Raw genomic sequence first — 15,599 nt, 5'->3', positions numbered from 1 at the left:
GGACAGCAGTGGCCCCCGTGGGCATGGAGGGACTGCACAGTCATCCCAGAGGTTGCAGCTTGGACCAGCTCCTGTCATAAGCACCCTCCCTCCACCCTCTTGGCCAAACTCCAAGTCCCACGGTCATTCCTTGACACTATTCAATGCTTTCCTTTCAGCAAAGCTCAGAGGTTCCCTCCAACAAGCACCCAGAGATACGCAACCAGACTGCACTGGTGCCCTTCCGGGGCTGAACAAAGCCTTCTGAGTGGATGATAAATGGAATTCACATATGATAACATAACATAAGATTAATTGATCATTTACTATGTGCAAGGCACAGTTCTAAGAACTGTTTACTGCCAGTCAGTGATAAGAGTGACTTTTAGCTTGGTGATTGATAATGGGTTAATCCCTGCCAATCAACCTCCTCCTCTCCCCTGATAATAAATGCATCATCTGATGGGTTCCTCATGGTAACGCTCTCTAGGGGAATTACTTTTTCTTTCTTTCTTTCTTTTTTTTGAGATGGAGTCTTGCTCTGTTGCCCAGGATGGAGTGCAGTGACGCGATCCTGGCTCACTGAAACCTCTGCCTCCTGGGTTCAAGTGAGGCTCACTGAAACCTCCTGCCTCAGCCTCTCAAGTAGCTGGGACTACAGGCGCATGCCACCATGCCCAGCTGATTTTTGTATTTTAGTAGAGATGGGGTTTTACCATGTTGCCCAGACTGGTCTCAAACTCCTGAGCTCCAGCAGTCTGCCCGCCTTGGCCTCCCAAAGTGCTGGGATTATAGACATGAGCCACTGTGCCTGGCCCTCTAGTAGAATTTCAATATAGGATAAGGTACCCAATGAAGTTATTCTGAGCTCCTCAGAGATTTAACGAAAAGGCTTGAATGAAATGTTGCCTTTTCAACTCCAGGCTGAAGTTCTGCCTCTTATCCTGCATTGAAATTCCACTAGAATTTCATTCAAACTCTGAGGATCTCAGAATAAACTTCCTCAGGTACAGGTATCATTGCCCTCATTTTACACACGGGGGAAAGGGAGGAAAAGAGTGTCCTGCCTGACAGGCCCAAGGTCACAAAGCTTCCTCTGTGCCGAGCAAAATATAAACCTTCATCTACTTCTCCTTTGGGGCCGATAGTATTGCCGGTGGGTTACAACTGAGATGGCCTCTAATAAATTTCCACTTGCAAGGGTGGTAAAACATACAGCAAAATGGCTTCCACACGTTCTTCTTGGTTCCAAGAGGGATGCATCTTAGCCTGATGGGGAGACTGAGGGCCAGGCCATTGCAGGCCAACTATAGATGCCCAGAGCCCAGTGTGAACATCAGGAGCTCTGCATGCTTCTGGGAGAAGTATGAAGGGGCAGGAGTGGTCAGAGGAGGCAAGAAGTTCTGGGAAGAATTCAGAAAACCCAGTCAGCCACATGGACGCTTCCCATTGTAACTATCAGAGCCTCCCAAAGGAGCAGAGAGAAAACTGGGAAGACCATGAGAACTCAAGATGACCCAAACCATGCCTTCACTGAAAAGGGGCTGATGGCAGCAGCCCTGGGGCCCCTGGGAGGGGCTTTACCAGCATCTCTCCAGAGAGCACCTCCAGCAGCTTGATGAGCATGCGCCCATCCCGTAGGTCCTTGTAGAGGTCGGTGATGCGGCAGGACACGCGAGCCAGGTGCGAGTTCACCCATTTCGTGAAGGTCTTTTTCTGAACGACTTCCCGCTCATCTAGGTGGAGAGAAGAGCCTTGGTGAGGTGCCTGAGGTTGGCAGGGTCAATGTGACATGGGGCCAAGGGGTTTTACCTTAAGCACAGGGTTCCCCCAGGCTTGGCAGAGGAGGTTGATACATTCATTCCACTCCCCTCTTGGGAGCATTTGCCATCAAGGCATAGCAATACCAGTCCACATGCCGTCAGAACAGAAGTGATGAAGAGATCATGTCCACTGCCGCCACATTCTAGGCACTGTGTCAGGACACCCCTAATTCAGCATCTGTTTCCCTGCATCAGTCAGACTACCCTGTACTGCTATGCCACTGAATTCAGGTTTCAAGGCCAGGATTACCCAACCACCCATCAAATATTTCCTCTGCCTAGAATGCTCTCTCTCAGCCCCTCCACTCTGCCCCACCTCCTCACCTAACACACATTCATCCTTTAAGAGCCTGTGTAAATGGCGCTTGGGGTGGATCTCCCCTCAAGTGCCCTGGTCCCTGCATTTACATTTCCTTCTCTCTCCTGGATGCTCCTTGTGCCCAGGGAAGTTTGTCTTGGTCACCTCTCTGTCCTCAGGGCCTGGAGCCTGGCACACCATCAGTACCCTGCAGCGGTATTGTGGCTGTCTGTACAAACATTGATTGTCTTCTTATGTGGCAGTGCTGTGCTAGGCCTGAGGACACATAGAGGTAAAACAAATTTCCTCCCCTCAAGGAGTTCCTGGTACAGTGGGGGAAAATGATGAGCAAGGGAACAGGATATGTGGAATGTATGATTTGTGTGGGGGTAAGGATAATGAAGCCTTGGCCTAGAGGCTATCCATTGCATGATGCTATCTTTCTCATCCCTGGGAAGGTGACATGGCAACCCCACCCTAAATCAGCATCAGCCCAAGCCAAGCCCCTGGCCCATGCTGTACCTGTTCAGGTGGGGTGCTTCTTAGCACCCCTGTACAAATAATGCTGGTGGGCTGTCCAGGTTAGGCACCAGCATTACCTGGGGAAGCTCAGAAAAGATGCTGGAGAGTGGAGAGAGGATAGAAGACTGGGATGGCAGAAAAAAAAAAGGATAGGGGAGGAGAGGAGAAAAACAGAAAAGTAGCAGAAAAGAAGAAAAACAAATAAGACAGAATTGAAGGTGAGAAGAGAGGAGTGAGCCCTCTCTGGATTAATGAGCAGTTGGTGGCAATCAGCCTCTGGGTGCTTAGGTTTGAAGATTCAGGGCAGGCGCTGACTTGGCAGTGAGGCTGCGCCTGGGGGGCTGTGGAGGACCCCTGGGAGGGTATGTGGCAGGGGGCAGATCACAGCCAGGATGGACCTGGAGGGGCCTAGCCAGGAGCAATGTCCACAAGCACCCTGTGTGCTCGACTGAGCCCCAACTGTAAAAGGGCTGGCTTTTTAAATTATTAATTATCTGATTCAACAACAACAAAAAGAGGAGCTCAGCCAGTTCTGCCTCAAGGGTATAATCCTGGCAGCTCCGAGGCTTGCCGCATCAGATGCCTTCCTGCTTCGTGGCTATTTTGGTGTTAGAAACTCAGACCCTGGATTCATCTGTGCACTCACTGAGCAAATGTTTACCATTCAACCATCAGGTGCCAGGCCCTGGGTGGAGCTGGGGAACTCAAGGACAAGACCTATGGTCCCTATCCTTGAGGCAGACAGACTCTATTACAAATATGGTAAGGGGCTGAGTTGCACATGAAGAATTATATGACAGCCATCTAAATAAGACTTCCAAGAAGAGGAAAAAGTACTACTACTGACTGCATGAATCGTAAATTCATGTAAAATTTAAAAGGCATTCATTTATTCTGGGCCTCTGCACAAAGTTTCAGAGAGAAAACTCCCCTTACCCTTTTGTCAGCAGCAAATTAAACTGCTTTCCTGATTTCAAGCGCTGCTTCAACTAGATGTAACTACAGGGGGGTTTCAGGCCATACTGGATGGAAAGCAATTGCATTCATTCTGGGGTAAATATAGATTCAACAGAGCCAGTCACAGTCCCAGAGTTCTTTCCCTAGAAACCAGATCTGTTCGTTAAGTAGCTAACTCTTGAAGTCAAGTGTGGAGCGTCTGACTAAGGGGGTGAAAGTGTTAGACCCTTTAGAGGTAGGTGCCCCCAAAGTGACAGTATTCCTTCCTTCTTTTCCTGTCTTTAAGAATGCAAAAATTTCATTACATGGGTGCTGAGACCTGTTTATTTGTGCTTGGCAAAGGGTAAGGGAGTACTTCTAGGTGGGAACATGGATTAATTCTAGGCCACTGGGCTGGTGCATTTATTGGTGCAGAAGCATCATAAAGCACCCTTAGACCTCCCCAGTTTTCACCACATGAATGATATCTCCTGCACCCTCAAACCTGGGAGCCACAGGTTTGGAGTACAAGCAGATGGCCCTCCACCTGCCTTTTATTTGAAGGCTGGAGTGAAATCACCCAGAATCCCCAGAACCCTGAAACGCTCTGCAGTGTTGAGACACGGGAAAGATTCCGAGAGGCTAATGATGATCGGAAGGAGAGAAGAGGCCCCACGGTGGGAGTAAGTAATTTCCACGAGCTGGCTGGCTCCAGCAGCCTGGCATTGGCATGCTCAGCACATTCACTCCCGCACAGCCCAGACGCTCATCCCGAGCCTTCCAAGTGCAGGAGAGGCATGTGGCCTGGAGCCAGCTGGGCTGGGAACCCTGGTAGTGCAGACAGGAGGAGAGGTGGCTGTGCACTGGGCCTGCTGTCCCCAGGGGACCCAGGCCATCCTACTGGGACCCACCATGGGAAAGAGGCCTCAGCACAGCCCTGCCAGGAGCCAGACCTTATTTCCAGAGCCCTAATCTTGCCAGTGCAGGAAAGGGGGTGAATCCACCAATATGAACCCGCTCACAGCCTCTGCTGCCATCAAACCTCTCTGTTTCTTTTCCTTTCCCTTGCCTTCCCAGGCTGTGGCCATGCTAATTCCCTGTTATGTGTTAGGGCTTCGCACAGAAAACTCATCTTCCTACCTGATCAGCTCTAAGCCAGAAATAGTCTGAGTGTCGGGACTGGCTGACCTAAAACCCTTCAAAGGTTTAGTTTGAGGTCAAACCACCCATGACGTTAAAACCCTCAAATATATTTATCCAGTAATAAGTGAGTTCATACATGGAATGGGCTGGCACAGAGAAAACTTGCTGTCATGTGAACTCTCATTGTTATTGTCACTACCACTACTGCTATTACTATGTGCAAGTCCCTGTCCTAGGTACTGCAGGGGCATAGGCAGCTTACTCTCCCCAAGGCCTTAAGATCTAGTCGAGGAAACAAAACTCAAACCCACCAACAATTAACTTTTGCAAGCACACAAGAAATAAGCGGCAGTTCACTTTCCTAACAAAAGCCATCACAATGTAATATTGAATTCTGTATCAGATACATGACACATATGGTCAATGCTCGAGGGTTCTAAGAAGACAGAGGTCATTTCTGGGCTGGGGCGGGGGGACCTGGTGAAGAAAGTCACTCTGGATCATCAGAAGGGGAGGAGAACCAGGGAGACAGAATGAATCCAAGCAGACAGGCATAAAAGGCCAAAGCTAGGCCAGGCACGGTGGCTCACTCCTGTAATCCCAGCACTTCAGAAGGCCAAGGCAGGTGGATCACCTGAGGTCAAAAGTTTGAGACCAGCCTGGCTAACATGGTGAAACCCCATCTCTACTAAAAATACAAAAATTAGCAGGGCATGGTGGTGGGCTTCTGCAATCCTAGCTACTCAGGAGGCTGAGGCAGGAGAATTGCTTGAACCTGGGAGGCAGAGGTTACAGGAAGCTGAGATGGCACCATTGCACTCTGGGCAACAAGAGTGAAACTTCATCTCAAAAAAAAGGCCAAAGCTTATTCAGAGGTTAGAGAATAGCTACATGTTACAGAAAAGCAGGTTTTTGTTTTTTCCATTTATTTTTATTTTTGAGACAGAGTCTTGCTTTGTCACCCAGGCTAGGGTGAAGTGGCAAGATATTGGCTCACTGCAACCTCTGCCTCCCGGGTTCAAGCGATTCTCCTGCCTCAGCCTCCCAAGTAGTTGGGACTACAGGTGTGTACCACCATACCCGGCTAATTTTTTGTATTTTTAGTAGCAATGAGGTTTTACCATATTGGCCAGGGTGATCTCAAACTCTTGACCTCATGATCCACCCACCTTGGCCTCCCAAAGTGCTGGGATTATAGGAGAAAGCAGGTTTTAAACAGAATGTGGAAAGCTTTGAATGAGAGGCTAAGAAGTTTAGATTTAATCCCAGAGGCAAAAGGAGGCACTGAACGTGTGACACAGTCATTTCCTGAAATACGAATTTGTGAGGCCCACAATGTTAATAAAGACACAAAATGTTTCAGATTACATCTCAAAGGAAGTATGCAAAATTCATACAAAGAAAATCAGAAAACCTTAAAAGGTTCCTAAGGCACTCACAAGAAAATCTGGACACATGGAAAGGCATGCTGAGAAACGTTGAATAAAAAACTCAACATCATCAAGATACTGATTTACCCTAAATTAATAGATATTTAAGAATGTCGTAAATATATTTAAATTATACAATTTAAATTTGCGGGAAAAAAGACAAATGATTAAAAACTTCACTGAAAAAATAAGCAACCAAAAATAGAAATATTCTAAAAAATAAGAGTAATAAAGGGCAACCAACCTTCCCAGATGTGCTGTCTATTGACGAATCATGTAAACTTACAGTAAAACTGTGTTGTACTAGCATATGAAAAGATGGATATACCAATGGGACAGAAATAGTCCCAGTACAAGCAGACATTTAATGGCTGAGAGAGGTGGCATTTCTAACAGGAAGGAGAACGATGAATTACTGAATAAGGAGTATAGGCAAAACTGAATGGCCCACCAGGAAAAGACAGTTAAATTCATACCTCATACTCCAGGATGAATTTCATGTGGGTCAAAAATTGAAATGTAAAAAAATGAAACTATATAAATACCAAAATCAGGCTGGGCATGGTGGCTCATGCCTGTAATTCCAGCACTTTGGGAGGCTGAAGTGGGTGGATCACTTTAGGTCAGAAGTTTGAGACCAGCCTGGCCAATATGATGAAACCCCATCTCTACTAAAAACACAAAAATTAGCTGGGTGTGGTGATGCACTCCTGTAATCCCAGCTACTCGGGAGACTGAGGCACGAGAATCACTTTAACTCGGGAGTTGGAGGTTGCAGTAAGCTGAGATCGCGCCGTTGTGCTCTAGCCTGGGAGACAGCATAACATCCTGTCTCGAAAAACAACAACAAAAAATCAATCACAGTAAATGCTTTCTACAATGTTAGTGTAGTGAAGGGCTTTCAAAATACGACACAAAATCCAAAAGTCATAAAATAAAAAATGGAAAGCAACTATATTAAAATAATGTCTGTGTTGGACCAGGCATTGTGGCTCACACCTGTAATCCCAGAGCTTTGGGAGGCCAAGGTAGTAAGATCACTTGAGGCCAGGAGTTTGAGACTAGCCTAGGCAATGTAACAAGATTCCATCTCTACAAAAAATTTTAAAAATTAGAGATGAGTGGTGACATGTACCTGTAATCGTAGCTATTCAGGAGGCTGAGGCAGAAGGATCTCTAGAGCTCAGTTTGAGGCTGCAGTGAGCTATGAGTGTGGCACCCCATTCCAGCCTGGGTGAAAGATTGAGACCCATCTCAAAAAAAAACTTTGTATTGGATAAAACTTCATAAGCAAAGTCAAACAAATGAGGAAAAGAATTTGTAACATACATCACAAAGGGCTAATTTAGTTACTATACAAAGAGCACCTACCTATGTACATATATTTGTACATATATGTACAAAGATATATGTATTTTACATACATAAAATATATAAAAGATATACTTAATATACAAAGAACACTTACATACAGGTGCTCTTTGTACATATATGTACAAAGATATATGTATTGTACATCCATGTACAAAATACATTTTGTATTTTTTTACATAGACAAAAGACCAATAATGTGAACAAAGAGTTAACGGAAATTATAACCATCTCTTAAATGTATAAAAATTGTACAAGTTAGTCATAATAGAATCCAAATTAAAAGCCCATGTGTGTGCGCACGCGCACATACACACACACACGCAAACACACAATCTGATAATGATCCTTAATTCATTTGAACAAACTAATCATAAGGGAATTTTTGAGACAGCTTGGAAAATCTGAATATCAAGCGTGTATTAGATTACATTTTTAGGGAATTAGTGCTAATTTTATTACGTGCAATAATGGCATCATAGTTAGGTGGGAAATGTTCCTGTTTTTCAGAGATACACACTAAAGTAATTAGGGGGAAAATATCATGATGATCTTTAATTTACTTCAAAAATACTTCAACCCCCAAAATAGATAAGTGAATATAATAAAATATCAACAATTGTTAAATTTAGGTGACAATGTAATGACCCTATTATAATTTTACCCCAAATTTTTAATAAGTTTTAATTTTCCATAATAAGAGTCAAAAAGTAAAATGAAAGAATACCAACACACTATGTTTCACTGATCAGATGGGCAAAGATCAAGAAGTTTGATAAAATACCTGTGTTGGCAAGGATGTGGGGAAAAAAGCATTCATATGTTGCTGGAGAGGGTATAATCGCCTCAACCTCTGTGAAAAGCAATTTGCCAAGACCCCTCAGAATTACAAATGCACATGCTTTTGGACTCAGTAATTCCACTTCTAAGAATTTATTCTATAGATCTATTCATACACTTGTTAAAAAAAATACACAGACATCTGAAATTCTCAAGATCAAGATAATGGTAGAAAAAGAAACAAAAAAAGAAATTTGAAATTTATTGCATTTTAAAATTTTTAAATATTTTGATAAATATTTTTAATTAAAAAAAATAGAGGCAAGGTTTCACTAGGCTGGTCTTGAACTCCTGGCCTCAAGGAATTCTCCAGCCTTGGCCTCTCAAAGTGCTGGCATTACAGGCCTGAGCCACTGTGCCTGGGCTCACTGAAATAGCAAAAGATTGGAAACAACCTAAATATCCACCAACAGGGGACTGGTTAAATTAAAAATATATGTCCATACAATGAAATACTATGTAACTGTAAAAAATGTGGAGGCTGTTTATATACTAATATAAAACAATCATCAAGATATATTGGGTGAGAAGCATAGTAAAAATAAAAAATAAAAAAAAAGCAAGGCTGGGCATGGTGGCTCATGCCTATAATCCCAGCACTTTGGGAGGTCAAGGCGGGCAGATCACGAGTTCAGGAGATCGAGACTATCTGGGCCAACATGGTGAAACCCTGTCTCTACTAAAAATACAACAAAAACAACAAAATTAGCTGGATGCGGTGGCACATGCCTGTAGTCCCAGCTACTTGGGGAGCCAAGGCAGGAGAATCACTTGGACCAGGAATTTGGGAGGTTGCAGTGAGCAGAGACTGCACTGCACTCCAGTCTGGTGACAGAGCGACACTCTGTCTCAGAAAAAAAAGAAAAGAAAAAGAAAACAACAACAACAACAACAAACAAAACAATAGCTGGTGAAAAACAATATAGACCATGTGCTTATGTATGCACAAAATATTCCTGGAAAGATACACAAGAAATGATTAACACAGGTTGTGGGACTGAGGTGGGAGTAAAACTTGTTATTTGCCCTTTTGCAGCTTTTGGGTTTTACTCACTGGGTGTATATATTGCTGATTCAAAACAGAAATAAGTATTCCTTTTCCTTTTTTTTTTTTTTTTTTTTTTGAGGCAAAGTCTTGCTATGTCGCCCAGGCTGGAGTGCAGTGGCACTATCTCGGCTCACTGCAACCTCCACCTCCCAGGTTCAAGCGATTCTCCTGTCTTGGCCTCCGGAATAGCTGGGATTACAGGTGGCTGCCACCACACCTAGCTAATTTTTGTATTTTTAGTAGAGACAGGGTTTCACCACGTTGGCCAGGCTGGTCTTAAACTCCTGACCTGATCTGTCCACCTCGGTCTCCCAAAGTGCTGGGGTTACAGGCATGAGCCACCATGCTCAGCCTAAAGAAAATATTAACATGTTTTTCTTTTATTCCTTTTTCCAAGATAGCCTAGTTCCTGTGTGCTTTCTTGCCTTAGGGATTTTTCACCAGGCAAAAATCATAAGCATCTTTAACCACCTGAGCCCACAGGAGAAGTGAAAAGGAGACAGCAAGGCTGGTAGCAGGAGCACTGGACCCTGTATGCAAAAGGGCAGTGAAGTCTGTAAGGAGCAAGGAACAATCCGCCTCCCTGACTCCCACATGGCTACTGTCTGAGGTTCTACCCTCTGAATATTCCCTAAGCGGGTTTAAATCATAAATGTCTCCCCACAGGGTTGAGGCTCAGTCCCTTTCTTGTGCTACTCCTTCTCCAGGCTTCCCCATGGCTCCTCCTTCACCACCCTCCTCTCTTCCTGGTGAGCAGCACACTAGCCGCCAGCCCCGCCCACTCCAGGACCTCCTGATGTCACAGGCATCTGGGAAGTTCACCATCAAAAGTTTCTAGTGGTGCTGTTTTAAAAATAGGGGCTTCCTTAAGCCAAACGGTAAGGTGGAAGTAACTTATCTTTGGAAGCTTCATCTCCCATTTCTGGGTCCATCTATTTATTGCTTCCGTGCCTTTCTATTAAATTCCTTGTGGTCTTTGTGCCTCTCCATCCTTTTCTTATTAAAAAATTTGCCTTCAAAATAGAAAATTTGCAACCTAAATAATCAAAAACAAGAGTTAATTTAATATTTTGGTATATTAATGAGGATACTAATAAGCTTGTTGAAGAACTTTCAATGACAGGAAAGGATATTATAATGCACTCTAGGGGAAAATTCAGGTTCCCAAACTTGCTATGTAGTATGCGCCTCGTCTCGGAGACCTCTATGCATAGAAAACAGCTAATGCTGGGTGTTGTTATAGCTGGATGGTAAAACTGTGGGTAACTTTTTTTCTTTTTTGCTTCTCTATGTTTTCTAAGATATTTTTAATGGGCATCATTGCTTTTATAATACAAAACAACAGATGTCATAAAGAAAAATAGGATATAAAGTTCATAAAATCTGAGGACTAACAGATGAAAAGTCAAAATAAGTTTCCTTCTCAAGGAAGTCTGCATTTTCACTCGCTCACAGCCTTAAGCTACAGGTAAATCTAGGGAGTCAGAAAGACAAGTAGGAGAAAAGGCATAATGGGAGGCCCACGGACCACGAGCCTTCTGAAAACAGTCATTTTATTGCAGGTTCACAATTTGGGATTTCTCACTTTCTCATGCCAGGAAGCCAAGAACTTAGGGAACCAGAGTGAGCCACACTTTAATAGCCATGAACTTGTGACAAACCTCAGTGACATAGATGCCAATCCATTATAAAGCCTAGCACGGGGCAGAGCCTCAGGGACACATCATAAATGATGGTGGCACAAAGTCTACTGTTTCTGTTTAACTAGTTTGGGAAGGAATTTTCCTTTCAACCAACTTTCATCACACCGGTTTTGTGAACAGCTATTTCCCCAACCCTTAAGGATTTGCGATATAGCGGGGGTGATTCTAAGATGGAACTTTAGGCTGCTTACTAGATATCTTAAAATGCAAATGCAAGAATAAAGCCCATAAGAATGTTTTCAAAGTGGTCAGAAGCCGGGGGCAGTAGTGCACGCCTATAATCCCAGCTACCTGGGAGGCTGAGCTTGGGGTAGAGTAATGCAAAGGGAGAAAATATAGCCATTAAAATGATAATTTGCATGTTTGCTGACATGAAAAGATATTCATAGTATATTGTTACATGAAAGAGGTTCTAAGATTATAATATTATAGGTAACATTTAATATATACACAGTCCTGGCCTGGCATGGTGGCTCACCTGTAATCCCAGCACTTTGGGAGGCTGAGGCGGACAAGTCACCTGAGGTCAGGAGTTTGAGACCAGCATGACCAACATGGAGAAACCCTGTCTCTACTAAAACTACAAAATTAGCTGGGCATAGTGGCACATGCCTGTAATCCCAGCTACTCGGAAGGCCAAGGCAGAAGAATTGCTTGAACCCCTGGGAGGTGGAGGTTGCAGTGAGCTGAGATTATACCATTGCACTCCAACCTGGGCAACAAGAGTGAAACTCCGTCTCAAAAAAAAAAAAAAAAAAAAAAAAAAAAAAATATATATATATATATATATATATATATATACACACACACACACATATACATATGTGTATATATGTATATATATATATATACACATATATAGACATACACAGATCTATAGTCATACATCTATAGACATTAAAATGTCTATATGAGACTTGAACAAAATATCTGGTTTTCTTTATCTGTTTTTCTCATCTTTTCTATATTAAATATATTCTTGTTAATAAAAATGTTTAAAATATATCAAAGTAATCACCTTATTACTTATTTATTTATTTTTTGAAGCAGAGTCTCCCTCTGTTGTTCAGGCTGAAGTGCTGTGGCATGATCTCAGCTCACTGCAACCTCTGCCTCCCAGGTTCAAATCTTGTGTGCCAGCCTCCCAAGTAGCTGGGATCACAGACATTGTGCCACCACACCACCTAATTTTTTGTACTTTTAGTAGAGACAGGGTTTCGCCATGTTGGCCATGCTGGTCTTGAACTCCTGACCATCCTCTTTGGCCTTCCAAAGTGCAGGGATTACAGGTATGAGCCACTGCACTGGCTTCTATTGCATTTTTAAATAAAATAGGATCTTTATATATTATTGCAAAAGAAAACAGGTTATCATAGATCAGTTTAAATCAAATTTTTTTTTTTTATTTTTGAAGAAGGCTAAAACCATTATCATCTGGAATTTGAAGATGATACTAGTTTTAGAACGGCAGGAAGGAAAAATGAGGTCATATCCAAAGCCCCTCAGGTGGCAACTGGCAAGTGTACGTGTGTGTGCATGTGTGTACATGTGCACAGGTTTCAGGGTGGGAAGCAGTGAATTTATCCAGAGCAAGGCAGCTGCAGGACAGTCTAGGGAATGTGAACATTATGGTCCAGAGGTTCCTAAGTAAAGCAGCACCTCCCAAAAGTGTGCTAGAGGACAAAGATTCTAACTGCCCTGTGTAAATTGGATTGAACAGGGGAGAGGCAGGAGCTGGGAAAAGCAACTCAGGGGCAGCTGCAGAAGTCTCTGCTTGAGGGGATGTGGCCCCACTGACATGTTAACTATGGCAATGAAATGACAGGAGCTGAGCTGGAAAACACCACAGACAGGGATCAGCTGGCCCTGGCAGGTGACAGTATTTGGAGGATGTAAGACAGAAGCAGACATGAGTTCGAGGTTTTGATTAAGGAGGCTCAAAAGGCCGATGTTGGAAGGAAAAATGGGAAGGGGTGTTTCCTGTAGGGCACGAAGGAGCACATAACATAGCAATGAAGAACATTCAAAAGGGCCCGAGGGCTGCAGCCCAAGCAGCGTTACAATGACTTTAAAACTCTGAGATCCTAGTCCTGTCCTGGCCACTTCCTGGACAGCTTCCCACAACCTTCCTCATCTCTAGGGGGATGACAACAGCTATATCCTGCCCACTTCACAGAGTGGGTGAAGGGTCATGGAAATGACCTGAACAAAAGCACCTAGAATACGAAGCAGCTGGACAAATATCAGGCATTGTTGTCTTGCATGCAGGTGGTGGCTGCACAGAGAGATTCTGCTCACTGAGAACATGGGCTGCAAAAGTCAAAATGGTCCAGGACTTGGCCTCAGCCTAAGTGATATCTTTAGTGAACAGAGAGAGTTTCTGGAGAAGCACTGATTTGCTGAATACGATCTGTTCCCTTCCCCAAGCCAGGAACCAAAGGTGAACCATGGTTCAGGGTAAAGAGGCACATTGTCAACACCACTCCATGGGTGGCTTCTGCTCAGACTGTCAGAGCTGGAAGGGCCTTGCGCATCATCTAATTCAAGACCCTGGTGTTACAGGTAGAGATAACGAGGCCCCAAGGAGCAGAAGAGTGACTTGATCAAGGTCTCCTAGTGACAGTGGCAGGAAGACAGAAGAATAGTGCCAGGTAGACCATTTTCTCCTCAACTATGAACTCAAACACTGTCTTATCTTTATGAGACTTCTGCACAGCCTCCCCACAACCTGTTCTCCCTAAAGAGGGTGATCCTTAGTAGTCCTAAAAAACCAAATCTAACCTGTCGTTTCCCTGCTGAAAGTACTTTGATGGGCTGGCAGCAACTCCTGCCCTCCACCCTCTACTGAAAGCTCAGCTCCTGTCCTGCGGCCCACAGCTAATGCCCCCTCTCTCGGACCTTTCAACCCCACCACTGTTTTGCAAAGAATTCCCTTCTTTTTTTTTTTTTTTTTAGATGGAGTTTCCCTCTTGTTACCCAGGCTGGAGTGCAATGGCGCGATCTTGGCTCACCGCAACCTCCGCCTCCTGGGTTCAAGCAATTCTCCTGCCTCAGCCTCCCGAGTAGCTGGGGCTGCAGGCACGCACCGCCATGCCCAGCTAATTTTTGTATTTTCAGTAGAGACAGGGTTTCACCCTGTTGACCAGGATGGTCTCCATCTCTCGACCTCGTGATCCACCCGCCTCGGCCTCCCAAAGTGCTGGGATTACAGGCGTGAGCCACCGCGCCCGGCCCAAGAATTCCCTTCTTAAACTCCACAGCCGCCCCTTTTGAGTGTTCTTCTGTTTCCTGCCAGGACCCTGGTAACACCAGTGGCCTATCAGGCCTATGAGGTTGCCCCTGCCTGCCCCCCATCACTTCCACCCACCTTGCACTCTGTCTGAAACATGCTTATCCCCCGAGCTGAGCTGCAGCTTATGTTACAAACTTTACAGTTCCCAGCAAATCTTCATAGCATTTGTCATAATTTGCCGTGCACATGTGTCTATGCACACCGACATGTGTGGGATTATTTAATCTACCTCTGTCTCACTAGACTGTAAAATGAGATTCTCTGGTTGATCTACTTTTCCGAGTCTGAAGGCCAAAGGGTTTGGAGGCAAAATGCTCCTGGAGACTCGGCTGCTACTAGCCTCCTTGTCACTCTCTCTCAGTGACATGATATAAAGGGAAAATGGAAAATTGCTACAGATGCTCTGAAAACAACACCCTTGGCACCTCCTCAGCCGAGCAGCAGGCGGGGGACCCGTGGGGCAGGGAGTGTGGGTGCTGGCTGCTCCTGAGATTCATAAGCACAGTCAAGGCCTGGTGTCAAGAGACTGCTCTTGGGAACAAAGCCCACAGAAATGTCCCATCCCAAAGATGGAGGAGGCTATTAACATGGCTCGCTCAGACTGCACTGCCCGGGGAGAGAACAAGAGTCTTATTATTAACCTCCATGTATTAATATTTGATAAAGCATCTTCACAATGATAGATAGCAGTCACCCATAGAAGGGAAGCAGCCTTGGTTCTGTAAAGAGTTCTGAGAGAGGATGAATAGCTTTTATCAGGAATGGCAAGGGGACAATGGAAAGTGTCATGTCCTGGGCAGGGGACACCTGCTCTGGGCCACACAGTACAGGTGACATGCTGGCATCTCTTGCAGGTTTATCTGCACAGGTAACTGGCAGATTTATCTACACAGCGCCCTGCCTGGGTGCAGGGGGACTATCTCACCATGGCTGACCTTCCAGAGAAAGCTGCTGATCCAATATTTTTCTCTCTAGCATTGAAATGATTGCTGACAATTATAGATATTTCTGTGGATAGTATATGTTCCCAATATTTAGTCTCTAAATAAAACTCCATTTTATGTTTTTAAATCTGAGAAGAAAAATCATTAAGAAACCTCCCATTAATGAGACTATCATCTTTGCTGATTACAGGTACCTGGAGACAGACATGGGGACCATGGACAGCTGGTGCCTTGCTCTCCAGCAGCTGCGCCTGAATCTGTCAACTTAAC

The 15,599-nt window shown here is 44.5% G+C and overlaps 1 protein-coding gene across 3 annotated transcripts in view; it reads right to left on the bottom strand.

Annotated features, from left to right (window-relative positions):
- SPTB (spectrin beta, erythrocytic) overlaps positions 1-15,599 on the bottom strand; it is a 138,967-nt gene that overhangs the window by 58,965 nt on the left and 64,403 nt on the right. For all 3 annotated transcript variants that reach the window (XM_074393126.1, XM_074393127.1, XM_074393128.1), the window contains exon 3: positions 1,564-1,715. In XM_074393126.1, the coding sequence (XP_074249227.1) occupies positions 1,564-1,715 (152 nt within the window). The remainder of the gene's footprint in view (positions 1-1,563; positions 1,716-15,599) is intronic.

This window comes from Saimiri boliviensis, chromosome 2 (genome assembly GCF_048565385.1).
Source record: "Saimiri boliviensis isolate mSaiBol1 chromosome 2, mSaiBol1.pri, whole genome shotgun sequence".
Taxonomy (NCBI): Eukaryota; Metazoa; Chordata; class Mammalia; order Primates; family Cebidae; genus Saimiri; species Saimiri boliviensis.
The sequence above is the reverse complement of the archived record's forward strand: the minus strand, read 5'-3'. Positions and strand labels throughout refer to the sequence as shown.